The 27680-nt window shown below is 43.5% G+C and overlaps 1 protein-coding gene across 6 annotated transcripts in view; it reads left to right on the top strand.

Annotated features, from left to right (window-relative positions):
- Positions 1-26946, top strand: part of KCNQ1 (potassium voltage-gated channel subfamily Q member 1) — a 498864-nt gene extending 471918 nt beyond the window's left edge. For all 6 annotated transcript variants that reach the window (XM_053280897.1, XM_053280886.1, XM_053280881.1 and 3 more), the window contains one exon: positions 23258-26946. In XM_053280897.1, the coding sequence (XP_053136872.1) occupies positions 23258-23455 (198 nt within the window). In that variant the 3' untranslated portion in view covers positions 23456-26946. The remainder of the gene's footprint in view (positions 1-23257) is intronic.
- Positions 26947-27680: the final 734 nt, after the last annotated feature.

The raw sequence follows: 27680 nt of genomic DNA, 5'->3' as shown, positions 1-27680 counted from the left end.
TGCAGTACCAACTCAACCAACTTCACACCTCGCAGGAGGTGTTCAACACCTTGAAGAACTCTGCTTCAAGTGTTTCTACCTACACAGGTGTAGGCAAAATTTCTAGCTTGAAAACAACACCTAAATGAGTAATATATATTTTATATAGCAAAATACACAAAGAAAACCATTCAGAGTTAAAACAGCTTCCCACTGCCTTTCTTTTTAGGCATAATTAAGCCTGGAGACTAACAATAGTTTTTAAGAGAGCTGAAAGTGATATAACAGAGGCTCTTGGTGTTGCTCTTGGTGCACACATACACAATTTCTTTTGTCCCCTGCCACCTGTGATCAAGCAGGTTGCATGAGTTTTGGAACGTCTACAAACACCTGCAAAGAGGCAATAGTGGGATGATTGTACACACCGCATATAACTATGCCATTCTCATGCCACATTGAAATCTCGGTGGTGGGGGAGACTATCGTCTAACCCCATCTTCTGATACAATGATGCTATTTATAGTGGGTTAAAAATCATAACATAGTTTATTTATCTGCTAAAAATAGTTCTGAGGGATTTTTCATGCATTTTCATATTGGGTACAACACGTAAAGAAAATACCAAATTTGTGTCCTTTGCACATACTTAGTGGGAAATGAATCCCATTGAAATCTGCTGGAGATCTTTCCAAGTAAATATGAGTAAACTTAGGCTGTTAATGTGAAAATTCTCAAAAATGCAGAACTACCTATACTACACTCCATTCCAATAATATTGCACTAAGCAAGAATGAACAGAAGTAGCCATGTATCTAATCACCTGTTCCTGAGCACCAGCAAGATAGCAGACACCAAGTGATCTAAAACACCCTTATTTTCTTGGCATGTGAAATTAACACCTTTCTGAAAAAGTCAAAACAAGATGGATGGCATCCTAGCACTGCATGATTGCAGCAAGAACAAGCACTTGTGAAGAGCAGTTCTGGAGCATGAGTGCTCGAGCGTGAGGTGGGGGCTATTTTTGCTGACCTCCCCCCAGAAATGTTCAGTACAATATGCAATTATGTTCCTGAGGGTCACGCAGTCTCAGGTTCCACACAGCACTTCTGGGGGAATGGGAGATAGCAAAAATCACCACTCCCCACGTGAGCATTCACACTTCAAAAGTGAGCTAGCATCCACTGCATGCATGCAGCATTAATCAAGGTGACAGGAAAACATGAGAAGATGAAGCTTCTCCAATCTCAAGTGGAAATTGAGATTGGAGATTTATAAAAAAATACAAATATACAGTGACTAAGTAATTATTATTTTAAAAAAGTAGTTCATTTACATTCATGTTCTTGTATTAGAATTCAGTTTCAGGTTCCCATTATTAGGTCATTACTTGTCAAGATGAGGTAACTGATCTATGCTGACCAGTCACATGATAAAGATAATAGCAGTATCACACTCAAGTGATAACTGCAGATTTCATGATAACAAGCCACATATAGCTCTTTCCTCATTGGTAGGATTTGTAAATGTCAAAAGTCTCACAACTGCTGCTTCTTTGTTGTAATAAATACTAGTTATAGTTTTTTTCTAATCATTATTACTGCTGAGGTTCTACAAATAAATCCCCTCAGAAGGATATTTTTTAAGTGTTTTAAAAACAAATTTGTAACCACATCACACACAGGCTTATGTTGCTGTTGGTTTATCAGAGGTCTTTCAACAAACCTTGGATGAGTTGTTAGAATATTTACTCTATACCGTGTGTACGTGTGCACACACTGTATCAATTAATGCAAAATCCATTCATGATAATTAATTTTGCAAGTTGGTTTAACATAATTGTCTCAACTCAGTAACCACCATATTGCAAAATAATAAAAACATTATTGATTCTTTAACAAAACCTGAGTGAAGTGTTTTGGGGGAACACTAAAATGACTCCAAATCTGGCAGCCCGCTGAAGTATCTCAAGCCATTAAGTTGTTCTGAAAAGTTTTTTGTTTAAAGCCTCAAAATTGTTTTCTCCATAATAACTTCAGTAACTGCCTTCCATAGGCAGTCTATAGAATCTAAACCTATTGCATTTTCCCATCTTAAACCTATTGCATTTTCCCATCTTAAAGGATAAATATTTGCTGGAAGGATCGGGAAAGATGGGGTTCTACTTTTGACATATTTTGGAAACATAAGGTATACTACTGAAAATGTAGCTATCATTATGGAAGCGGAAGGCCACATTTTCTACAGAAACAGTATGGTGGTTTCAGTTTCCCTCCTTTGGGGAGCCAAGCTGAAGACCGTCTGAGGGTCTGGGTTGTGGTTGTTGTTTTCTATGGAGAGCGGAGTGCTGAGAGTTGGGTGCTGTGTACTTTCTTGAAAAACCGATAGCTGTTATTGTTAGGAGTATTAGGGGCCCCTTCTGGAGCTGCATCTATGTAGCAAGAGAGCCACATCAAATTATTCATGAGAAAGGCAAAGCAATAGGGCTGATCTGGGGCTGACACAATGAAGACCTCCCGCCTCTCTCCATCTCTCCTTGCCGGCTTGGCTTGTTTGCACATGCTATGCCTTGGCCAGGAAGGATGTGCCTCCTCCAAGCTGCTGCTGCTACTGCTGTCCAGGGAGCATGGTGGTGAGCCAGATGGGGACCCCAGGGGCGTAGCTAGGGAAGAGGGGGCCCATGTTCATCCCTCTTTCTAGCGGCCCCCCAAAGTGAGGGAGATAATTAAGAAAATAGGGAGGGATGGAGCTGGAGGGCCCTCAGGAGCCAGGGGCCCGTGTTCTTTGAACCCTTTCGCTCAGTTACAGCTATGCCCCTGGGACCGGCCTGCCCAGTTCATGGAGCAGAGGAGGAGCAGGAGGTTTTCTGGCCTCTGAGCCTCTGGATAGTCCAGAACAGTCAGAGGGAGACATTAAGTGTAGGGAGGCCTTGGGGCACAAGGTCTGGATGTGGGGGGGGGGACCTTGGAGCTACGAGGTGAGAGTGATGATAGGAGGCAAGAAGAGACCAGAGCAAAAGGAAATCAGTACAAATATGTATATTTGTTCTTGGATTGTTCATTTGATTGCCAAGTAAATATACGTAGAAATTCATTTACACTCCTTACTTTTCTCTATAGTGAATGTTGGGTGAGGGCAGGGGCACCAAAGTTATGCTTCATCCACATTACAAAAACTGCTACATCATCCGTGAAGCTAATATTGGAAGGGGGCTCGTCTGCACAGAGAGCTTTATCATCCTTATCTATTTCATCCTCACAACATCTGTGGTAAAATGTTTAATATTTGCATTTTATAGATGGGAAACTGTGGCTGAATGATGAACGGGGGGCACCTCTGACATTCATGGCTAAGATGTATACCCAGATCTCCCAGGTGCACGCTTAATACTTCATGCACTGGGCCACTTTGGCTCACAAGCACAGAATGTGAATATTTTTGAAATCTTGCTGCTCCAAAACAGCAGCAATGTTTCAAGGAAGGCTTGTAAGATAAAATCACAAGAGACAAAGAGACTGAGGCATGAAAGGCTGTACTACTTTGATATTTCCTGCCCCCCTTTTTTGCCATAAATTCAGCTCTGATGATAAGGCAGTGAAAATCATAGTCCTGGGGCTGGAAGGGATCAGCAAACTATCCATTCAAAAATCTCTGTTCTAAGGCAGGAGTCATTCATGTGCATAACAGATTAATCCCACTACAAATTAATGCACATTGTCCAGAGGATGATGTATAGAAAGTGGGAGTTCAGCAATCACCCAGTTCAGCAATCTCTAAGGGCCATTTCTTAAGTTACAAGAACAGCATGGTTGCCAAGAAAGCATGTTGTAAGCCGCCTGTGTGACCACCTCTCATCCTAACATTAGTGGAGCAGTGTGGGAAGGAGTAGCAGGGCAACAGAAACTGTGTTGCTCCTGTAAGTGCTGACACCAAGGGCCAAACAACACCATTAAGACTGCTGCAAATATACCAGGGCGTGGTGTAGTGGTTAGAGTGCTGGACTAGGACCGGGGAGACCCGAGTTCAAATCCCCATTCAGCCATAAAACTAGCTGAGTGACTCTGGGCCAGTCACTTCTCTCTCAGCCTAACCTACTTCACAAGGTTGTTGTGAAAGAGAAACTCAGGTATGTAGTGCACCGCTCTGGGCTCCTGGGAGGAAGAGCGGGATAGAAATGTAAAAAATAAAATAATAAATGATAATATACAGGTTTCCCATCTGGAGTCAGAGGGCTTTAATACTTTGTCCCTGCTGTGGTCCCAATCTTGTTTGGCCCTTCCCCCACACAAATGCTATTTTACAGTGAAAAAAGCTTCTGTTGGTGCCAATCGATGCTTCCCTCCCCCACCCCTCCGCTGCCCACAAGGGGCAATACAGATTAAGCCCACAACAGAGACAAAATATTACATCCCACTATGATCCCAATAGGGATCAAGCCCTTGTGCATGTGTTGTTTACAAAAGAAAATAACCCTAGTCTGTTTAGAATGTTGTTAACATCTCCTGTAGGTTGTCCCTATGTAAAAGAATCCAGGTAACTTGTGCAGATTGTACAGAGGAAAGTGAAATTAACCACACAGGGGTTCTAGCTTGTTACACAATATCTCTGTGCAGCCTTCCGTGTTGTTTGATCTTTGTATATACAGCAAGGAAGCACAGAGATAATTTGTGCCATTCTGCATCCAATTGATGTGTTACTGAGGTGCTGTAATAGCTATTTAAACAAAATGCCCACTTTAGGACCAGTCGCATGTCACTCACTCAGTAAGATATGAAGTTCTGAATCACATGGGGTCATGTTGAAGACTTCATTCTATACCTTCCCACACCAATATTAGTGTCCAAGTGGATAGGTGACATGTGAGAATCAATGTAAAAACTGTGACCTCATGTGATTCGGAGCTTCTTAGATTTCCAAAGCCATGGGGAGCAATTTCTAATTAATGTTAACCCTATCTTCTAATAAGATGAATGCCCAGCAGTTGGCTAACATTAAGCACCAGTGCCCAGTAGAACTTCAGAGACACAAATGTGTGGTTAACTAGACACACAGCACAGACTAATAAAAGGGGACACAAATGTGAGTTTGGATGTTACTGGGAGTGTGTTAAAAGAAAAGTGGAAAAGTTGTGGCTCATGGGTGAAGGGCTGTTGAATTGGGTGGATAATTGCCAGCAAAATGGTTCATACACTGATTTCTCATCTTGATGATTTGTAACTGAATATAGGAACTGGCTATTGAGAAATATTACATTTTACTGAGCCATTGGTTGACATTCATTTATTTAGCCATTCCTCCAAGGATCTCAGGAGTCACTGTCCTCCATATTTTATCCACATAAGAACATAAGAACAGCCCTGCTGGATCAGGCCCAAGGCTTATTTAGTCCAGCATGTCACACAGTGGCCCACCAGATGCCTCTGGGGAGCCCACAGGAATGCCCTCTCTCCTGTTGTTGCTCCCCTGCAACTGGTATTGAGAAGCATCGTGCCTCTGAGGCTGGAGATTGCCCAAGGCCACCAGACTAGTAGCCATTAATAGGCCTGTCCTCCATCAATTTGTCTAAGCCCCTTTTAAAGCCATCCAAGCTGGTGGCCATCACCACATCCCAAGGCAAAGAATTCCATAGATTAATTATGCACTATATGAAAAAATACTTCCTCTTGTCGGTCCTAAATTTTTCGACCTTCAGTTTCATGGGATGACCCCTGGTTCTAGTGTTGTGAGAAAGGGAGAAAAAAAATTCTCATCTTCTCCACTCCATGCATAATTTTATACACCTCGATCATGTCTCCCCTTAGTCACCTCTTTTACAAGGTAAAGAGCCCCAGATGCCCTTTACCTTGGAAACAACCCTGTTAGGCAGACTAGGATGAGAGATGATGTGACCTTAGTGAGTTTCCTGGCTGACGGGAGATTTGAACCCATGTCTCTTTGATCTAATTGCAACAAACACTCATTATATTGTGCTGGCTCTGAAGCTGAAGTTCTCCAGAGATGTTTTATCAGCAGAGTTTGACTTGTGATGGCTCATTCACACATACAAGTCATCAGTGAAAATTGCAAGCATGTGTGTACCAGCTCAAGGAGTGGAAATGGAATTTTTGGATCAATAAACCAGTTATTATTGTGTTAATTGTGTTATGCCAATTTCCACTGAAAAGATGCATTCCAGATACACATTTCAGAATATTACAAACATTGCACACAAAGAGGGTTGTAAAGTCAGACTCCAGCCAGACTGAAGGTGTAAATTTTTTTAAAGAAACATACAAGGTAATCATTCATTTAGGGTTTTTTTTTAAGTAACAGTGTTGCTTGAGAATAGTGAGATGTGAAATATAACATAAGCAGCACTGAACTGAACCGACGTGATCCATGGCATGTTTTCTTTAAAAGACAGGAACAATCTTAAATCTGGTTTGAATTAAGAAATGTGTGTGAGAGACACACAGAGAGAAGGGGGGGGGCGAGGGAGAGCCATTGTCTTAGCCAGCATCTAATAAAATAACTATTTAAGAAGAGGGAGAATGTCTGCCTTGTAACAGCATAACTGTTAAATGCATCAGATATGGTGGGGGGGGGGTATTCATAGCACTAGAGACCTGCAAGCATTTTATCTCATTCTTTGAGTCTTTTTTTAATTAAAAAAAAAATCTTGGCATCTTCAAGACATACTATGATGAACCAGAACAGCTACTCAACGGTGAAATTATCAGCAGGCACAGGCAGGGGGCTATTAGTCATAGCCTTAGTATCACACTGGAATGAGAGCCAAGGATTCAAGAAGCGTAGCAGTCTGCTTTGGAAGAGAACCAAGGTTTTTTAGTGTGTGTGTGTGTATGTGAGTGAGTTGAGAGAGGCTTTTTAGAGGTTCTTTTATTCCTGCTGGAGTCTTTCTGCTTTTTTTAACCCTACGTATCCCACTGTACCCAGTTCGTAATAGGAGACGATTTGAGAGGAGGCTGCTATTTTAGATAGTAAAATACTTGTAAAAATATTTTACTTTAGATAGTAAAATACTCTTGCAGCAAGCAAAAACAAATGCTGGCATGACACAGCTGTAGCCTAATGGTTTTCTTTCAAAGAGGGGAGGAGTAGGGAGGCATCCCCCACGCAGCTGGATATCTCAGGAAATTCAGGTTACTCTGCCGCTATGAGGCAACTGCACCTGGAATATGCTTTTGTCCCCCAAAGAAAGGCCATTCTGTTTTCAGTGGAGAGAACTCCAGCACAAGGCACTGCAGACAGAGAGCTCCTTGAGAGAAGAATGTGATCCAGTAGCCTGAACACAGGTCTGGGACCACAAGTGCACATGCTGGGATGTAAATATCTTTGGAAGGCGTAGTCCATTTCTCTGTGTATATTCAAATAGGGATGAAGGCACAACACAACTGTTTTCAGTACTTAAGGATATTTCCTTAGATTTATATATATTAGATATTGTTCTGTTAGGGCTGCTTCACCTGTTATTTTTATGAAAGTACACAAGTGCATTGGCAGGTCATGCCCACACATTGAAAGTAACCTGGAATGTAATGTGAAGTTTGCAACATATGTGAGATAGATCAATAAACATCTGAGCCTGTGCCAAAGTCATCCTATACACATATACCTCTATATGTGGTGTGGTGGTTAAAAAGATAGACTAGGACCAGGGAAACCGGAGTTCAAATCCCCATTCAGCCCTGGAGCCCACTGGGTGACTCTGGGCCAGTAATGTCTCTCTCGGCCTCACCTACCTCACAGGGCTGTTGTGAGTAGAACATAACCATATCAGCTACGCTGGGCTCCTTGCAGGAAAGGTGGGATAGAAATATAAAAACACACACACACACAAATACATACAAGTCTTCTCTTGCCTATGGATACATGCATTCTGATTCATACTTTTTTTTAGGTCTTGTGGTAGCAGGGGCATAACTATAATAGGGCAAGGGGAGACTGGGGGCCCACAGTTGTATTCATCCTCCGAAACTGATGTGAGTGTTAAGACCTGGAGCTACCAGGACAGCATGTCTTTCTCTAGTACCACTAAATGACTTGCATCGTCCACAATTTACAAAAAATAATTTAGGATGATATTCTATTGTTGCACATAGAAAATAGATAGATAGATAGATAGATAGATAGATAGATAGATAGATAGATAGATAGATAGATAGATAGATAGATAGATTTTACTATGCTTTTTGTTATCACTATTCAGCCTCATTTAAGATTTCTTTACTTCATGAGCTGAGCTTCAGTGAGGGGTAGCGGCATTTTAAAATCTTGTCTCTGGGCCCACTCCAACCTTGCCACACCCCTGTGTGGTAGCAAGCATGACTTGTCCCCTTAGCTAAGCAGCATCCGCCCTGGTTGCATATGAATAGGACACTCGATGTATGAGCACTGTAAGATATCCCGGCTATGGGATGGAGCTGCTCTGGGAAGAGCAGAAGGTTCCAAGTTACCTCCCTGGCATCTCCAAGACAGAGCTGAGAGAGATTCCTGCCTGCAACCTTGGAGAAGTCGCTGTCAGTCTGTGTAGACAATATTGAGCTAGATGGACCTATGGTCTGACTCAGTATATGGTAGCTTCCTATGTTCCCAAATAGCATTTAAAATCCCAGTCAGAGGGCCAGGAAGAGATAGTCTGGGAGAAGCAATCCCAGTTGGTTGGCGCAGGAAGCATACCTCCAACACCTTAGATCAAATTGAAGATTACTGATGTTGGCTGGGGTTGCTCTTCCAACATAATCACTTCCTGGTCCTCCGACTGGGATTCTTGGTGCCCACATGGTCCATTTTCAGAAGCATGCATGGCTGCTGGAACCTAGCTGGAAGCTCTCCCAACTGACTTGCCATCATGAGAACCAGCCCACTGTCTCTTGTCTTATGCATGTTCAGAAGTAGACACAACAAACCTTTGGGGGAAAACCTGTTCAAAGTAGCTATGGCCACATGGTAACTGCCCATGCTTTTGGGTGCCAAAGTATTCCTAGAAAAGGCAAGAACCCATTTCTGTCAGGCACTCCATGCCTGACTAAAGTGACATGGACACTGCACAGTCTATGCTGGTGCAACAGCCATCGTCCCAGTCATCCAGATGGAACAGTCATCCAGATGGACAGGGGACCACAACAGCTAGACTGAAGATCAGAGACAAATGCATATCTCTGAACTAAGGGCTGAGGAATTGGCCCCTTGCGCATTATTGCTGCAGACCAAGAATAATCTAAAAGAGTTAATTCTCACACAGTCCTTATTACTGGTGTAATGCCAAAATGTTTTCAGTCACTTAAGGAGAGTAATCAGGAGGAAAAGATACAAAACAGGTCTGCGTGCATGTGTTTGTGTGTGTGTTCATGCATGTATGCATTTCAGTGTCATCGTATATGAAATATTGGCTGCTAAGAGCAGCATAAGAGGCACTTGTTCTTAAATTACTCTCCTTGGAGCACATACAATTCATCTTCTAAGTATAAATGTTTCAGTTGAAAGTGTTAAAGAATAATCTCTGGCCTTTTTCTTCGTCTTCATTAAATTAGCTGTATCTAGAAACTGTTCAGTCCAGAAACTAAAGACGTTAGATAGTGTGTTAGCTTGAGAATTCCAATATGTTTTCGGTGAGGTTTGATTTATCTACAACAAGATCCAGCCGCTAGTTGTAATTACTTGAGGACTCTCTGAAATGGGATATTAATTCTCTAAGTGCCATGTTCTTTTGAGCTTTGTTGTACAGTATGGTAATACTACCAAGGCATGTCTTAGGAGGAGGAAGGATAAGCCAGAATACCTCCTTTACCTGCAGCCTAATTTTTTTTTTCCCTTTCACAAGTATCAGGGCTGCTGAGAAGATTTTTGATCCCAAAGCAGACATGAATCAGGGCAGGGGGGCGACCGTCAGCCAGTTTGGGGTGGATAGAGACCCTAAACTCATTTTGTATGCTTGTACTTGTGGAGTCCACATCCATGTGACTGTGCCTGGGCCAGCTGTGTTCACTCCCCACAAGCCATGAAAATGTTGGCATATGGCAGAGCCATGAGAGTGCTTTTCTTGAGGACACTCATATCTTCAGGACAAGTGCCATTGACCTGAAGATATGAGTTGTCCCTAAATCTGAAATAATTGTGGGTGAGAACAAAGCAAAAAGGCTTGGTAGCCACTGTAGTATCATTAGGAATGCAAGGGCTGTGACCTTGCTTCAGTCTGGAGTTCGGGAATGGGGGTCATATGAACAGCATATGCATTGTTTTGATTGTTTTAATGTTGTTTTTAGAATTTCGTTTTAAAATTTTAAATTGTGTTTTAAATTTCTTGTTTTTGTTTTAAATTAATGTTTTACTTTTTAAAAAAACCTGTTGTAAACCATCCAGAGAAGTAAGTTTTGGGCGGTATAAGAGGAGAGCTCTTATAAGGAGGAGAGCTGGTCTTGTGGTAGCAAGCATGACTTGTCCCCCTAGCTAAGCAGGGTCTGCCCTGTTTGCATCTGAATGGGAGACTTGATGTGTGAGCACTGCGAGATATTCCCCTCAGGGGATGAAGCCGCTCTGGGAAGAGCAGAAGGTTTCAAGTTCCCTCCCTGGCTTCTCCAAGATAGGGCTGAGAGAGATTCCTGCCTTCAACCTTGGAGAAGCCGCTGCCAGTTTGTGAAGACAATACTGAGCTAGATAGACCAATGGTCTGACTCAGTATATGGCAGCTTCCTATGTTCCTATGTTAAATGAATGAATGAATGAATGAATGGGAAACCCAGCCTTCTGGGGCTCTGATGTTGCTGACAGGTATAAACTCCAACACCTATGGACTGGGCCGAGCATTACTGAGTCTGAGGCCCATGGAATATGTCCATGTAATAATATTCAGTGACAATGTGATAACTGTGTCATCAACAAACCCCTAATATCTGCTGTTCCTACCAGTATCTGGTTTCCCAGCCTCAGCCAATATGCTTTGTGCTTTATAATCAGTATCAAGTCCTCCAAGTGCTGCATCCTTTTAAAAAAAAAGTACCCATTTTACTTCTTGCCATAGCATTTTCATTTTTTTCTTAATCTCCCCCTGTTCCTTGTCCCTTCCTTCCTTCCTTCTTTCCTTCCTTCCTTCCTTCCTTCCCTCCCTCCCTCCTGCAAATCTGAGGCAAAATGAAACAGATGCTGCCACTTTTCATATGGACTGTAGAATTATCCATTTAGTGAGATGGGAAATCAACAGTGACAATAAACATGCAGCAAAAGTTACCTCTCAGAGCTCATGAAGAAACTAGAGTACATACAAGAAACTGAAAGGCAGCTTTCCAGCATCTTACACTTCAGGTCATATCTACAGATCCCACTCAGAAAGTCATATCCACAGATCCCACTGAGAAATACCAGAAGGAACTACATAACTCGATAAAGGGATTTCCTATAGATGTGCAGGAGCAAGTATGCACTGATATAAGACAGGAACCTTGACCACAGATCTTCTGTGTATTGTCCCAAACCTATTGAACTGAGCTCTCCTGGGTACCTTATTGTTTCAGGCAGGGGCGCTATCACAGTAGGGTTGTCAAGCTCTATAGACCACATGCAACTAGCACTCTTAGCTATTTGCAGGACACTACTGAATCTCCCATAGAACACCATCCTGGCAATCATAGATGTAGAGACACTATACAGCAACATTCCCCACAAAGATGAACTACAAGCTATCAGAAATATCATTCCTAATGATACTACTGTGGCTACCAAGCCTTTTTGCTTTGTTCTCACCCACAATTATTTCAGATTTAGGGACAACTCGTATCTTCAGGTGAATGGCACTTGTCCTGAAGATATGAGTGTCCCCAAATGAGCACTCTCATGGCTCCACCATATGCCGACATTTTCATGGCTGGCTTAGAGCAATGCTTCCTCAGCTTCTGTCTCCAAAGGCCTCTTCTCTGCCTAAGATACATCCATGGCATCTTCATTATCTGGACCCATAGGCAGGGGACTGTTGAGAAATTCCACCAGGACTTAAACAACTTTCACCCCATCACCACCATGTCAATGCAGCAGGTTCATTTTCTGGCCACTACTATGAAACAACAAATACACATACAATGCACCACTTTATACTGGCAACCATTGACCAATACCCATATCTGCATGCTTCTGGCTTCCACCCAGGACATCCCATACAATCCACTGTCTGCAACCAGGCCCTATGATATAACCGTATTTATTCCAGCTCATCAGAAGGGAGCTCACAGACCTGTTTGTGCCAGGCAGTCCTAAAAGTGTGTTACCCACCAAATGAAGTGGGGGAAAGAAAAAGAAAAACAGATTGACAGGGTCAGATTGGTAACCAGGAATAAACTATCATAGGACAGGCCTAGAAGAGAAAGTGACAGAATGCCACTTGTTATCACCTACAGCTTCCAGCTAAAACCACTCCTAAACCTGCTTCACAAATGACCTACAGCCCATCTTTGACAAGGTTATTTCCCTCTTGGAGACCTTAGGAGGTAGGCCTGCCCTTGCTTACAAGCAGTTCCCCAACCCTGAAGCAGCTACTAACCAGGAACAACAGCCTGCATGTCAGAGATACCAACACAGGGCTAGCTAGACCGTGCAACAAACCCAGATGTCAGTTCTGTTCCCATATCCACTCAGACAGTATTACCTATAGGACCAAACAACATCAGCTATACCATCAGGGGCCATTCATTTGTTCACCCTCCAGTGTGATATATTCTGCCACCTGCCAACAATGCCCTTCTGCTGTTTACTTTGCATAAACAAGTCAGTTGCTACACAAAAGAATAAATGGACACAACGGCACTAAAAAATTAAGAAATGAGCCGCAACATTTGGAAACAGGAGGATTTTCCACTCGTTTCTGTCTCCCAGAACACTCTGCTGCTAACCTGAAAGTCCCCATTTTATAACAAAGGAACTTTAAAGGGAAATTCCACCATGAAACTCCTGAATTAGAAATTATCAGAAGCTCTATTTCTGTTTGGGCCTGAACAAAGACAAGCGGTTTCCTGTCTTGTTAGATATGTGAAATAGTTTAGTTCAGCCTGAAGAATTTATAATAGCTAATTATTGCTGATTTAAATTAGCACTGTGCTTTTTGTCATACATTTCAACTTTCATGAAAGAATAGTGAGTGAGTGAGTGAGTGTACCTCTGGCATTTTGATCTCATCATTCACAGGTCTGGGTCCACTATTTAAGAACAATGGATGAGAATCTGTCTCATTACACATGTTAACTAACTTAGCAAAGCAATGGAGACTGCTTTGTCTGCTATTACTGCTGTTGAGAATCATCATGCTTATCTCCCCTATTTGAGCTTTACCTAAAAATTGTCACAGACTGTACTTCTTTCATTCCATAGCTCTTTGACCCCACTCTTCCCCTTTCTCTTTCTCCATCTGCATATACATAGATGCTTGACAACTGCAGATAGCACTTCATGCATCTGATGAAGTAGTCTCCTCCACTCCACAAAAACCTATGCTAAAATAAATGTGCTTGTCTGTAAAGTGCCCCATGACTGAGGCTGTTCTCACTTGCAGCCCAAACTGCTGGTTTAGGCTGTGCATGAGAACTGCTGGGATTGGGCCCAATCCCAGCAAGCCAGCGCCGCCTAACCCTATTGTGGGACCCGCCTCCTAAACAAGGTTCAGGGAATGAGCGCTCCCTTATCCCTGGTTGGTTGGTTTTTTAAAATCATGTGCAGTGTCAGCTGTTTTCAGCCAATGCTGCAACACTGATGGGTGCCTGCCCGTGGCTGGGGGTATCCCCACAATGCACTGCACACTTGCATGGTGCATTGTAGGAGTTCTGGGGGCCAAGACAACACGTCCTAACCCCCACACCTCCGCACTACCGGAGGAAACCATGGATCGTCTGCATGCATTGGATCGCCTACCCTGAGCCTCCCAGACCCGGCAGCCAGATCGTCTGCAGGGAAGGTGAGCTTCTGCTGCCTTCCCTGCCACCTGCCCTGCCTCCCTCTCATGCGATCCTGAGAAAGGGCTCTCTTTGTTGTTTTGGCTCTCAGGGCTTGCGAGTCTTGCAAACATATTTCTTTTCAAAAGGACTTTTCCTTTTAAAAGTTACCATTTGGTGGCTGCAGCGAATGACCTATTCATTTGAATTCTAAACACAGAATCCATGCAAGCACAGTATCTGGCATATCCTATAAATTGCATAGTCCTTTTGTAGGCACTGAGAATACTTAGCAAAGAGGTTAATTCAAATGTATTTGTCTGGATTGATTCATAGCAGTTGATTACTCAAGTGGCATACCTCATCAGCCTTTGGTATGCTCCTATGAATCTTGGGCACTTCTGCCTTTTAGATATGCTGCTGTATGCAGGGAGGGGGAAGCATTCTCAGTTATATGGATAAGTTCATATCCCAGCCCACTTCCCCACCCAAAGTCATTGGCCCAGTGAGACAGAAATTCATTTTAAATTAGAGGTAATGTGGCAAACCATCTACTTTCATACCAAAATACCATCCTGAGAACATTCAGCTGCAGTTGAGAATATAACCCTTGGATTAGGGAAGAAAAAGCTATCTAAGCAGTAGAGCTCATATATGTGCCGTAAGTAATAGAAGCTGGAATGTACATCATAGCATCTGCCCATGTCTCAGGGCAAAATTTGATTTGGCAGGCAAAAGGGATGTACATTGATTTGTTGCACAAAAATATGGTTTTCAAGGTTGAATCATTCTGCTTCAAAATACCATGAGATGTTACTGAACAACTAAAATAAAATAATGTAAATTATAGCTCTAAATAATCTCATTGTGTAAACATTGCAGGCCTCTTTTGAATGACACATGCATCTGCCAAAAATTGCTCTCTCTGGCATTTTACATGAAAGAAGCAAATCAGTTTGAATTATTTTTATATTTTATTAGTATGATCTGCTGTTTTTACAGAAAGGCTCAGAGCTGTCCAGAGGAGCTGACATTACAGCAGAGTCAGCACTTCTTTATGTCTGCCTTGCTTTTATTACATTTCTGGCATTGTAGCTAATTTTCTAATCAAGCAAATGTGTTTGAAAGCCTGATTCATAGGGAAATGTAAGGTACACTTAACATAAGGTACATTAAATATAATTTAACTTCATTTAAGAAATATGACACTATACTTGCTGTAGTTTTTGCCACAGCAGACTAACACTCTTCTGACTTAGTATACAGTATTTGTCAGGACACTACAGTTCATTGTGGGGTAACATTGTGTGTGGACAGACATATATTAAGGTTTTTCACATGACTAAGAAGAACTAGAAGGTAAGAGGCAATAGAGCCAGATGCCCACCTACCCAGCCCATTCAAAGGTGAGCAGCTCAACTTCTTTACCTTGCTCTTTACCAAGGTGGGGGGTGGGGAATCACAACTGCCCTCTATCAATAGTGTGCTGAAATCCCTGATTTAAGAAGACCCTGGCAGCCAGTGGCCATGTTTGTCAGAGAGTTCTATGGCTAGAAGGGCCAGTCAGAAGAGAGCTGCTGGTGTACCTGGGGCTGCCTCTCTACTGGAAGTGCAATGCATTCCCTTGATCCTTGGAAGACCCAGTTCATTAAGGCAATAAGGAGCCCACAACTGCTGTGTGTGTGTGTGTGTGTGTGTGTGTGTGTGTGTGTGTGTGTGTGTGTGTGTTAGTTAGCAGAGCCAAATGGGGGCTCTGCTCATCTGCCAGGAATGGGGTAGGGACAGAGTGTAGCTCTCTTATGCCAAAAGCTGCAGAAAGTCCTGCAGCATCTTAAAGCCGAACAATTATATCATGGCATGCACTTTTGTAGGCAAGAGGCTCTTTCCTGAGGACTTCATCCAGCTGGTGAAGTGGACCTTTGTCTACTGAAGGTCATACCACCTTTCATATGTTAGTCTTTAATGTGGCTTCTTCTTCTTCTGGCTATATCTCAAGGCCAAAGTACACAATACACACTATGGACTTTATTTTTTCTCTGCCATTTTCTTTTTTAAACTGACAGCAACCTCTGTAATTTGCAGAGGAGGAGTGATGGGGGGGTGGGCTGCTTAATCTTATCCCTTCCAGTCATTTTTCTGCTCAAAATCCCCTCTCCTCCCTGCTTCCTTTTGTCTGCAAGAGCATTTTGAACTGCAAAATAGCTGTATGGGAGAGAGTTAAGAAGCCCTTTATTCATCTTCTGCTGAACCTTGCATCTTCAGAGACTACTTTCAATTAAAGAAAGCAAACAGAGCAAAAGATACAATGATATAATGAGTAGTTGGTCCTCAGCATGTGGATAAACAAGGGCCATTAGACACAACACTATTTTCTATCACCCTGCGATGTTCAAGCAGAAACTTCATAACAGAGATTTGTATGGAGTCTGTTCTTTTGATGGGTTGGATCACAAGGAAGCATCCTGTGATCCAATGAGAAGTTCTGCAAAGCTTTTAGGTAGATGTTGAAAACAACTGTGGGTGGAATCACTGTGACAGATTGCGAAGTGTCAAAGCACACCAAGACAAACTGTGAGGCATCGAAGGGGCATAGGGCAAGGTTGCTGCTTGTCCTAGGCTATGTAGGACCTGTTTCATAGGACTTGTTTCATGTTATAAACATGAGTGTGACTGCACAAAGACCATGAAGAAGAAGAACAGGTTGCTTTCCTGTACCTTCTTTGAGTGGTCTTCATTGCAGTCACATGTTGTTCCCCAATACTGGTGTTCACATTTATGTGTGAATACTTAGTGGCAGTTAAAAGGAACTGAACAAGAAAGTGTTGTGCATGACCCTTATCTCAAAGAAGAGGCATGGCCAGAGGCACTCCTACCCCTGGACCTCTGGGCCAAAGTCCAGGACCTCCACACCCCCGGGGCCCTCCAAATACTCCTTAGTCTGTCCTGGATGGCACTGACCTGCCACTGTGCCCGGCGGTCGAGCATGACCTCTGCTTTAAAGATGGCGGGGGGGGGATATGTGGAGTGGGAATATGTTAAGTTGTGATGAAATGTTTCTGCTAATGCTTATTTGCATAAATATACCTATTTTATATTATTATGTTCTTGTGAGTTCAGTTTGCTGTGTGTGCCCTCAAGAACCCATGTTTTAAAAATACTGTGTATGTCACAGTAAGGCTCTCCACACGAGAGTCTTACTGCATGGCTCTCCTCCTGAATGGGGTTTCCTGAACTTACCTCCTGAATGGGGTTTGCAGGGCAAGCGGACTTGACCCACTCTCCCCGCACACAAGAAGGAAGCCCTCCCTGGGTGGTCGGATCGGCTGCCCAGACAATTAACGGCTCCATCACAGAGCCGGTTGGGGCAGAGGGGTTCAGGGGCCTCCTGGCCTCCGGAAGTCCCACAATGACCTGGGCGAGTGTGCAGGGCATTCTGGGGAGCCCCCCGATGCCAGGAATCTTGTTGTAGCCTCCTAGTCAGGGGGCTACTCGTGAGTCGCTGCGGCACAGAGCCACAGCACAGCGACACATGAGCAATTAACCTACTTTTGGGGCGCTCCTGCGGCTGAAACCCAGTTAAGTGGCAGGCTACCCAAGAGGGTTTGCTGCCACCAGGAGCTGCACAGCTCCTAGAGGTTCTCATGCGCAGTGGGAGCTGCTCTGGGCTCCCTTAGCCCATTTCCCACTGCGCATGAGAATAGCCTCAGTCGGTGGGGGGGCTCCAGAGCCCTTTAGGTCCAGGCTCCAAAATTACCTAGGTACACCTGTGGGCACGACTCTCATCAAAAATGTTGGTTAGAGCTCTGGAATTTTCCATAGGGTGCTCTGTGGAGGCATAGATCCTCTTAGTGTCACTGCACAGACAACTACCTGAAAAACTTAAATTACAAATAAGTAACCTGTTCTTGCACTTTCTGAAGACCAAGTATTCTCTTTTTTGTGTTTTTATGATTTTGTCCATTGTGCTACTGACTTTATTTTTACAATATAAATAGTCATTTCTGTCCCACTTCACTAGTATTTGATTCTATACCATGGAGTATTTTAGCCACAATTCTCTCGCTGCTTATTCTGGAGTGAGTGGTTTGAGGACTGTAGCCTTTGTCTTGCATTTGGTGCAGGGGGAGGAGGAGGAAGAAAGCCCAGCTGTAATGCATCCACCAGCACCTCGTATTTTTGTGGTCTCTGTATCTGCTTCCCCAGCAAGTGTCCAAATCATTTGACAAAAACAGTATTCTCTTTTGGTTGAAAAATATTTGAGCCGCATTTGAAATTTTCCAGGTTTGTTGACATTCTGCTCAGTCTTATTATCTTTTACTGTCCTGAATGATACTTGGACGATAACCAGACGTGGATAAATTGATTCCACTCTAGCTGGATTTCTAGCAGTCCTGGCACCTCTCACAACATTTGCTTGGGGGAGAGTGGGGGTGAGACGCCTCGCTGTAGCCAGAATCTTGATCCCTGGTTGGCAACTAATTTTTAACAGGGGCATCTTTTGAATTCAGCAGCGACTGAAGGGCTAGCAACCTTGACTTCACCCACTGACTCAGTCAGAGCAAAGCACAAAGGGTCACACAAGCCTTTCCTCCCATATGAACAGAAACAGATGCTTTGGCAGAGTTCTCCCCTTGGGGTACCTCAGAGCCTATGTTTTTGTTCACACAGGTGAGGGAGTTCAAGAGGTGTGTAATAAAGGTTTCTGCTTCAAGTGTCTGTTGCTGCTCATATTATGAAGAAAGGGTTAAAGAGCTGTGTCTTGCTCATGTGAGAGAAGGCGGCCAAGGTGCATAGCCAGGTAGTCCTTCTGACTGGGGGTTGTTCCAAAGATCAGACTGAGTCCTTGTGGCACCGGTTCCATAACTGAGTAATTATTTCTGTCATCTTTCTTTAGCTTTCATAGTTTGTCATACCAGCAAAAGTCGTTCACATCTGACAGTGGTGTCTCTGCCATTTTAGGCTCCTATTATCACTAGAAACAAGATTAAGCCAAGTTAAGGTGCCCTTGCAATGCATTGTCCACAGCATCCATTCTGAGATAAAAGGCATCTTTTCCTATGTGACTGGCAAGGAATTAGTAGGGCTATTATTCTGCCCTCCATTCTTAAAAGTGCCAGCCAGCACAGAGGAGGGAAAGAGAGGGGTAAACTATTTCATGCCAAGTAAATCCTGGTACAGACTTTTCTCCCATGCTCTCTTATGCCTTAAGAACAAAGGAAGGCAACAGGGGCTAAACATACTCTCCATACTGCTATTCAGTTCCTGAGGGACCACAAATCCCTTGTTGCTGGGATTGTGAAAAATCCACTCTTCCCAACAGACACTCTCTCGCCAGTGCTGAATTCTCTTTCCCAGTTACCAGCATTTGTTTTGAGATTGTAGATCATATCCAAAGGGGTCCGTTTCTGAGTCATGCCAGCTTTTACTCTGGCATTACAACTATTTGCTCCAGGCATGTAACTCCACATTTTAACATGGTGCACAAACAATGAACGAGGCAGCAAACCTTCTCCGTTTGGTGTATAGATCTGCTCATTGTTCATCATGATTTTTGAATTCTCTTGATAAACATTTTCTCCATTCACTGTCGGACAAAAGGCTTCATAACGGTTTTCTCCCTTCTACACCTAAACAGGGTCGAACACCCAACCAGGTTAGGAGAGCTGTGCGCACTCTTTTTACCTTTGGTAAAATGCTAGGGATAGAATGTGGGTTGGCCGTGCCCATCCTACCCCACACAATCTCTCGCCTCTCCTCCCACCATGCTTTTTGCATTTATGTGCCCATCAATCAGGAGCACATATAGCTCTCCTCTCCTGGCTGGGCGCTCCTCCGACATGTGAATGAGCCTCTTGAATTGTAATTTATCTTCATCCTATGAGTGTACTTCAATAATGTACTTGGGTTCAAATCCCCATTCAGCCTTGCAACTCAGTGGCCTTGGGCAAGTCACTCTCAGCCGAATCTACCTGATTGTGTTGTAGGGAGTGAATCAAGTACACCATTCTGAGCTCTTTGGAAGAAGGGCAGGATAGAAACGAAATGAAAGCAAAGTAAAATAATGTAATGTTGCTGAAATGCTCAGCCTCTGAGAAGTGTGAACTGGTGGAGTTTTCTAAGTGGAACAAAAAAAGTTTGTCTTTTTTCCTTTCTGATAAATAATATTCGGAGTATGCGCCATATCTGGTGCTGCTCTCCATGGACAATACTGTTTGCTTTTGAGTCTAGTGATGGACTCTATGATATGAGACAGAAATATGAGATAGAAAGAGGGTGGTAGAAGAAGCAATGGGAAGCTGGATTTGATTTTGGCTTCTTCCCTTTGCCCCCTCCCCCCGTACCACTGCAGTGCTGCATGCAGGCCGTATACACTTTTTCCTCCTTGGCTTTGTCTGTTTTGAAAAATTAAGAGGATTGATCAGTGTTCCTTAGCTTATTTGGGTCCTGCCCACACACACACACACACCCCGGCAATCTCCTTACATTTCTGGCTGCCTGATTTGGATGTGTGATCTAATTCTGTATGGCATGTATGTAGATGTTGGAGTGCATATAGGCAGCCACTAAAAAGTTCATTTTGCATGTTTTTATGGTTTGTCTCTGCTGGTTCCCTGTAGCTTGTACTGAATGAGTTCAGAACATGGTGTCTGAGGGCTGCTCATGTGAATTGCCAAGATTGAGGCCTATCCCTGCCAGGGAGCCCAGAAATTTACCCTTGCTTTTGCATAAGTTAAAGGGTGCAAGCACTTCCTTTTAACCAGGTCCCCAGTTGTGTGAATGCAGCCCGAACATACTCAGAGCCAGGCACCTAGATTTTCAATCCCATCATCGTGCAGTGCATTGTGGGATATCTAGGGTCCTGGATGCATTTTCCCAGCCTCCAGAATGCTACATAGCTTGCAGTAGTGCCACTTGTGCAGGTGCATGAGCCATGCAGCTAAAACCACCACTGGATCATCTGGGGGTAAGGTAGGTGCTCTCCTGCCTTTCCCCCGCCCACCCTCTTCTCCCAGCAGAAGGCCGTGTGAACGTCCTTAAAGTCTTTTTCTGTTATTCACAGTCCTGCAGCAATCTGTGTCCACAATATTGCAATAGATTAATTGTCTTAATTATACACAAGAGATAAATGCTGATGACCAGTTCATGGGATCTAGTGTCTGGAGAGCGGAGGTCAGACATTTACTCACATGTGTTTCCCGGCCTGCAGCAGTGCCTCCCACTGCCCTGGGATCTTAGTGTCCCTGATTATTATGGGATTTGCCCCTCCCTACTGCAGTCAGAGAGCTGCCACAGCTTGCTGGCTTCTCTTGAGAGAACATCCTGCATACAGAGGCACATGTCTCTCTGATCTAGAGGATGACCTGAGCTGTTCAGAATGTGGCTTGTTCTGTTCTAAGACTGCTTCTGATTGGTTTGAGCCAATCCCACAAGATCTGGACTTTCCATATAGATACAGGGAAATAGGTTTCTTATTTTTAATAGGTTAAATATCCTCAAGCATGATCTGCCATTTATCCACATTTCCCCCCCTCATGCTAGAGGGCTTTTGTAGCCCAGGCCAGGTTGCAGCCCAGGCCCCAGGCCAAAGGAAAGTGTTGCCTTTTGAAACCCCGTTCTTGAGCTTTGGCTGCATATGGGAGGTTGGGGTTAGGCGTACCATTTGCAACCCTACCTGCAGCAGGGGGCACAACTCATTCTGATACCAAGCTTGGAGAACTGGAGCTAGGACACCAGCTCTCCCACAGCCCATGGCCTATACCTATGTTCAAAGAGTGCACAGATTGCTTGTTTTTCAATGCAACTTGACACTGAAAACTTTGTAGTGGTGCCATGGTACTTTGAAAAAACCATTGAACTGAGCTTTCTTTGAATGTATGTGCAGATGTACCCCTATGATAGTCACTGATATACAGTGCAGCAAAACACAGGCAGTTGAGCATCGCCCTGCTGCTCTGTGTGTCTAAACCTTGCCCGCACTGTTGCGGAACAGCCTTGCTGCAGCTTAAAGTTACACTAGCACAATTGTGCAGTGCAGTATGTTATTTCCAGTGGACATTGCATCACACCACGGCACTTGTGTAACGTTAAGGTGCAGCAGAACAGGGCTGTTCTGCAACAGCACAGACAAGGTTTAGACACATGCAGCAGCAGTGAGGGTGAAACACCAGACACCTATGTTTCACTGCACTGTAAGTCGGCGAGTGTGTCCTGACACAATCAATGAGATAACATAAATGGGAGGGACAGGTTGTTTACTTCCTTTTGCTGGAACTTCCCCAAGCCCAACCTGCCCCAAGTATTCTCTGATGGAGGTGACGAAGGCATGTTAATCTAGGCAGAGCTTTGGAAGTCATTGCTAAGCAGTTGTATGTTTTAGAAGCTGGTTATGTTTGTACAGGTGAAACTCGGAAAATTAGAATATCGTGCAAAAGTCCATTAATTTCAGTAATGCAAATTAAAAGGTGAAACGGATATATGAGACAGACGCATTACATGCAAAGCGAGATAAGTCAAGCCTTAATTTGTTATAATTGTGATGATCATGGCGTACAGCTCATGAAAACCCCAAATCCACAATCCCAGAAAATTAGAATATTACATGGAACCAAGAAGACAAGGATTGAAGAACAGAACAATATCGGACCTCTGAAAAGTATAAGCATGCATATGTATTCAGTACTTGGTTTGGGCCCCTTTTGCAGCAATTACTGCCTCAGTGCAGCGTGGCATGGATGCTATCAGCCTGTGGCACTGATGAGGTATTATGGAAGACCAGGATGCTTCATTAGCGGCCTTCAGCAATTCTGCATTGTTTGGTCTCATGTCTCTCATCCTTCTCTTGGCAATGCCCCATAGATTCTCTATGGGGTCAGGTCAGGCGAGTTTGCTGGCCAATCAAGCACAGTATACTGTATACTTTTCAGAGGTCCGATATTGTTCTTTTCTTCAATCCTTGTCTTCTTGGTTCCATGTAATATTCTAATTTTCTGCGATTGTGGATTTGGGGTTTTCATGAGCTGTACGCCATGATCATCACAATTATAACAAATTAAGGCTTGACTTATCTCGCTTTGCATGTAATGTGTCTGTCTCATATATCAGTTTCACCTTTTAATTTGCATTACTGAAATTAATGGACTTTTGCACAATATTCTAATTTTCCGAGTTTCACCTGTATTGCATGTTGTCTATCTGTGAGAGTCTATGAGGGAACAAGGTGCTTGATCTTTCCATCGAAGAGCCCAAGAAGTGTCAACTTGCATGGATCTGTGCTAATTCTAGAAGAGCCATTAAAAAAATATCTACCTTGTACTACAACCTTATCATTCTCAAATTCTGATACTGAGTGGCTGTCTTGTTTGTCTTTGTAGATTACCCAAATGGACCAGAAGCTGAACGTCATCACAGACCTGCTTCATCACCTGGTTTCTGGCCAGCAAGGAAACCAAGGCAGCAACAAATCATCTCACAGGAACAATGTCAGCACTGATCTCTTTCTATCTAGTAACACTCTTCCTACTTATGAGCAACTGACAGTTCCGAGGAGCATCCAGGATGACGTTTCCTGATGCAATAGAGATCCATTTCCTTCCTTTTAATTGACTCTGAATGTTTTGAATCGTGATGGGGGGGGGTGGAGATAAATTAAAGCTCATAATCAGCCATACAAGAATTAAACAAGTCTACTAAACAAATGTTACTAACCTCAGATGCATTCTTCCAAAAGCAATCACTGAGACAACCACAAAACCTTAAAACCTGCACTGTGTTGTTTTTTAAATGTGGTACCTTTATAAGTTCTACTCTTTTTCTTTTCTTTTGTGAGTAGATCATGCTAGTGCAATCTGTCATTACACTGAAAGACCAAAAAGAATAGATGGCAATAATTCAGGCAAAAGGTCAACAGATTTATGTGCCCTGTCTATCGAGTACTGCTGTTGCAGGCAAGGTGCTGAAGTCCTTCATGAGCACCACTGAAATGGTCTGAACATTCTGTAGCAGCTATGCTTGGTGGATTGCACCCTATGACTCTTCAATCATAATGATACTTGAACTTAGATGGAAGTGTGTGTATTCTGTTTATGACTCTGCTGATAGCAGTATAGTTTTACTATTTAGATTCTAAAGGACAATAAAGTATGTTGGTTGTATTATATAAACATAAAATTACCACCGTCATTTTTGGAAATGACAAGAGCACACATTGGGGCTGTTCTAACGTGCAGCCTAACCCAGGCTAGGGAAGCCCAGCCTGGGTTAGGCTGTGCGTGAGAACCACAGGCCCAAGTAATGGGCCTGATCCTACCAGAGCAGCCGCCTAGCCCCATTTAAAAATCCAGCTCTTGGCTAGGATTTTTAATTGAGCAAAGCCCTTAACCTGGGCTCTGGGGTTGTGTGTTCCCTGGGGCTATGTTTAGCCCTAGTGGACACAGCGCGTGGTGCTTAGACTAGAGCACCCATCTCCTGGGGTAATCTCCCCAACTCATTGCACGTGTCATGCAATGAATTGTGGGATCCAAGGAGGCTGGGACACATCGTCCCGGCCTCTGGAGCTGCGCACTACAGACACATAGCACTGCTCATCTGGGAGCATGGTCCGCACTCCCAGAAACAAACCATCGCTTGTTTGGGGGGAAGGTAAGCTTAAGCAGCCTTCCCCCACCCCCACTGCCTGCCAGCTGCCCCGCCCACCCGATCATGTGAACGAGCTCACTCAGTGATTTTTTTTTCCTGTTTTCATTTTTGGCCTGTTACATAAATCTAAGATAATGACTAGATTTTTAAAAAACTGTTTTTCTTCAGGGAAGAATGAGTGCTTTAGCCTAGAATGATAACATTTGTGAAAGAAAGCAATATACATTTTTGGTAAGATATGGTGATTTCATGGGGACAATAAAATATTGCATAGGAAAAATTAATATTTTAAACAAGAAATCATACTGCTGCCAAAGAATTTATATATAGTATTTATCACAACCATCTGTGTATGCTTGTCCTGAAGGAGCTTTGAAAATTCATTGCGGTTTTTGTATTGTCTTTAGCTCTAGTTTGTTTCTCAATGTACTGTAATAAGCACAGGTCTAGAGTAACTGGATCTTCTTGATCAAGGGCTTGAGACTGCTAGCTGGGGAAAACATAGCAGCTTTGGATGTTATGGAGATGCCCCACCAGCCAAATGTGCAGTCACTTCTACATGAAGCTAGCACTCTCCTCCATAATGTCTGAAGGGAAGCACGTGTATCCTCCTGTGTTGAAACACACAAGCACTTCGTCCATTAGTCCTTATGAAGATGCAGTGCTAGCTAAAAGCAGAGGTGACTGCATGGTTGCATTGCAGTGCTTCTCTATGATGCCCAGAACTGTTCTGTGCATCAGGGAACTAAGGGCATAAGTCATTCATGCATCTATGAGCCTTGCTCTATGAAAATAAAAATCAGCACTTATTAAAGAGAAAACGATCCTGCATGGATAGTGCTGGCCAGATTCCTTATTTTCCACATGTCCTCCCCTGTCCCCACCTCCCTGCAGTACAGATTCTGGAATCACCTGGAAACTCACTTTGTATTTATTTTTAGAGGCAAGATTTTAACCACCTTAAGAAAAGAGTTCTAATGTGTATGGTCTGCCCATGTGTATGCGCATCTGTGCATGTGCACAGTTTATGTGGCAGTTTGCTGTCAGTGCCAGGCACACTAGCCTGGGCGAGAGGGCCCCAGTGCCTTTACCAGAGTGTATCACCACACAGTGGCAGAAACATGGGGGCCCAGCACACAACTGCTAAGTGAATAGCAACCCCCAGCAGGGACAATGCTGTTAGCCTGCAGTGGACACTAATACCAATTCAGCAATCACGTCTTCCAGCACACCATGCTGAAGTAGCATCCCCCATGCCTTTGTCTTGTGACACCCTTGCTAAGGGCATCAGGTCTCCCTCCCTCACCGAGTAGCAGAGGCTGATAGTTCAACAGTGGCACCACTTTGTGCACACCGAAAACCTTGGTCTGGTCCACCCATACATGTTCATAATTTGCTGACTGCAGCATAAAGTAGTAACTAGCATGTGCAAATAAGCTATAACAGGTCACTGGCACAGGCAGAACGTCCATGTTGCCTCACATCATCTCAAACATCATGCTTTTCAGTTCACATATTCAGCTGTGATTCATCAGGTGCTGAGTAATCAAGTAATGTGCATGCATTTATCAACTAGCCCTCAGAATCAAAAGGAATCTGAAAAAGAGGGCTTCAGTGCTCGCTTCGGCAGCACATATACTAAAATTGGAACGATATGGGGGAAAGAGGGCTTCAGTGCAGTTTGTAAGAAACCCCACAGGCCATGTGAATTGGCACTGAATTCTATAAGTATCTGAATGTTTCAGCTGAATAATTCACAGAAATAAAAAACAATTCATTCTACTCAATAAGCACCATTGCTGATGGCTTTCTGTGGCAAGGGATTTAACTTTATCCCAGCAATTTCTGTTGTTGTTGTTGTTGTTGTTGTTGTTATTATTATTATTTTCAATGCAGAACAATGATTGTCCTTGAGTATAGCACTTAGATATGGTAACATATCAGAGACTTGGTACTAGCAAGGGAGTTGCAGCTTGGGGCCGGAGTGGCCTGAAATATTCCTGGGCCTTTCCCAGACAGCGGGCTTAACTGCAGAATTAAGTGGGGTATAGTAGAACATGAGGTAATATATTAGCCACATACACGTGCAATAAGGATAATTCGAAGAAACAGGGGTGGGGGCGCATTCACATAGGGCTGCTTTAATAGGGTTCCTGTTGGTTCCTTCCAGATTTTTTCTGTGCAGCTTTCATACCATGCACCGTTCAAGTCCTTGTAGGGTGTACCACTCCCAGAATGGAACATCGTTTTAAGCATCTGCATGGTGCATTTTGTTTTCCTCTCTTAATAAAATTTATCTCTTTTCCCCTCCTTTTAAAAAGTCTCCTGACTCCCAGTGGCACATAAGAATATAAGTAGGCTTTTCTTAAAGCCTCACTTTTTTCTGGGTTTGTAAAAAACAATTGCTTGGTGATCTTGCGGAACATTGTATGCACCCACACTGTGCAGATGCAGGTGCATGCAACTTTCCGCAAGATCACCAAGCAAATGTTAAAAAGCATACACACAGAAAAAAGTAAGGCTTTAAGAAAAGCCTACTTTATGTTCCCCATAAAGTACCACTGGGAGTCAGGAGACTTTTCAAATGGGGGGGGAAAGATAAATTTTATTAAGAGAAGAAAACAAAATGCACCATGTGGGTGCATAGAACGATATTCAGCAAGATCGCCAAACAATTTTTTCCCCCAATGGAAAAAGTGAGTCCTTACGAAAAGGTGCTCTACGACTATGGCCCCGCCATACATCTCAGAAGAATGTCAGGGTACTTTGAAATATCCCAAAAAGCCACTGTAAAAAATGGAACTTTTTAGCATGGGCATAATTTGGGCTAAGCTCCAATGCACAGCGGGGAACCTAAATTGTGTATGGAGTGCTCAATATCCCACAGAGATTTTGAGGTTAATCCCACCCACCCACCCAATGTGCAAATGCACACCCACCATTCCCGTGGTGAAGCAAAGTAAATTTGCCATCTGGGAATGGCCCTGGCGATCCAGATGGAAAGTGGAAGCTTCTTATCCTACACAGTGCCTCCTTCCTTTAAAAACTCCATGTAAAGGGTGGGAGTGTGACAGTAGAAGTCTTCTTGGCCACAGCAGAGCCACAATCCATTCTAGAGAAGCAGGTTGTATGTAAGAAGGGCTGGGAAGTGACGATACC

This window comes from Hemicordylus capensis, chromosome 1 (genome assembly GCF_027244095.1).
Source record: "Hemicordylus capensis ecotype Gifberg chromosome 1, rHemCap1.1.pri, whole genome shotgun sequence".
In the NCBI taxonomy this organism is placed as follows: Eukaryota; Metazoa; Chordata; class Lepidosauria; order Squamata; family Cordylidae; genus Hemicordylus; species Hemicordylus capensis.
Note: the sequence above shows the minus strand (reverse complement) of the source record. Positions and strands in the feature narration are given on the sequence as shown.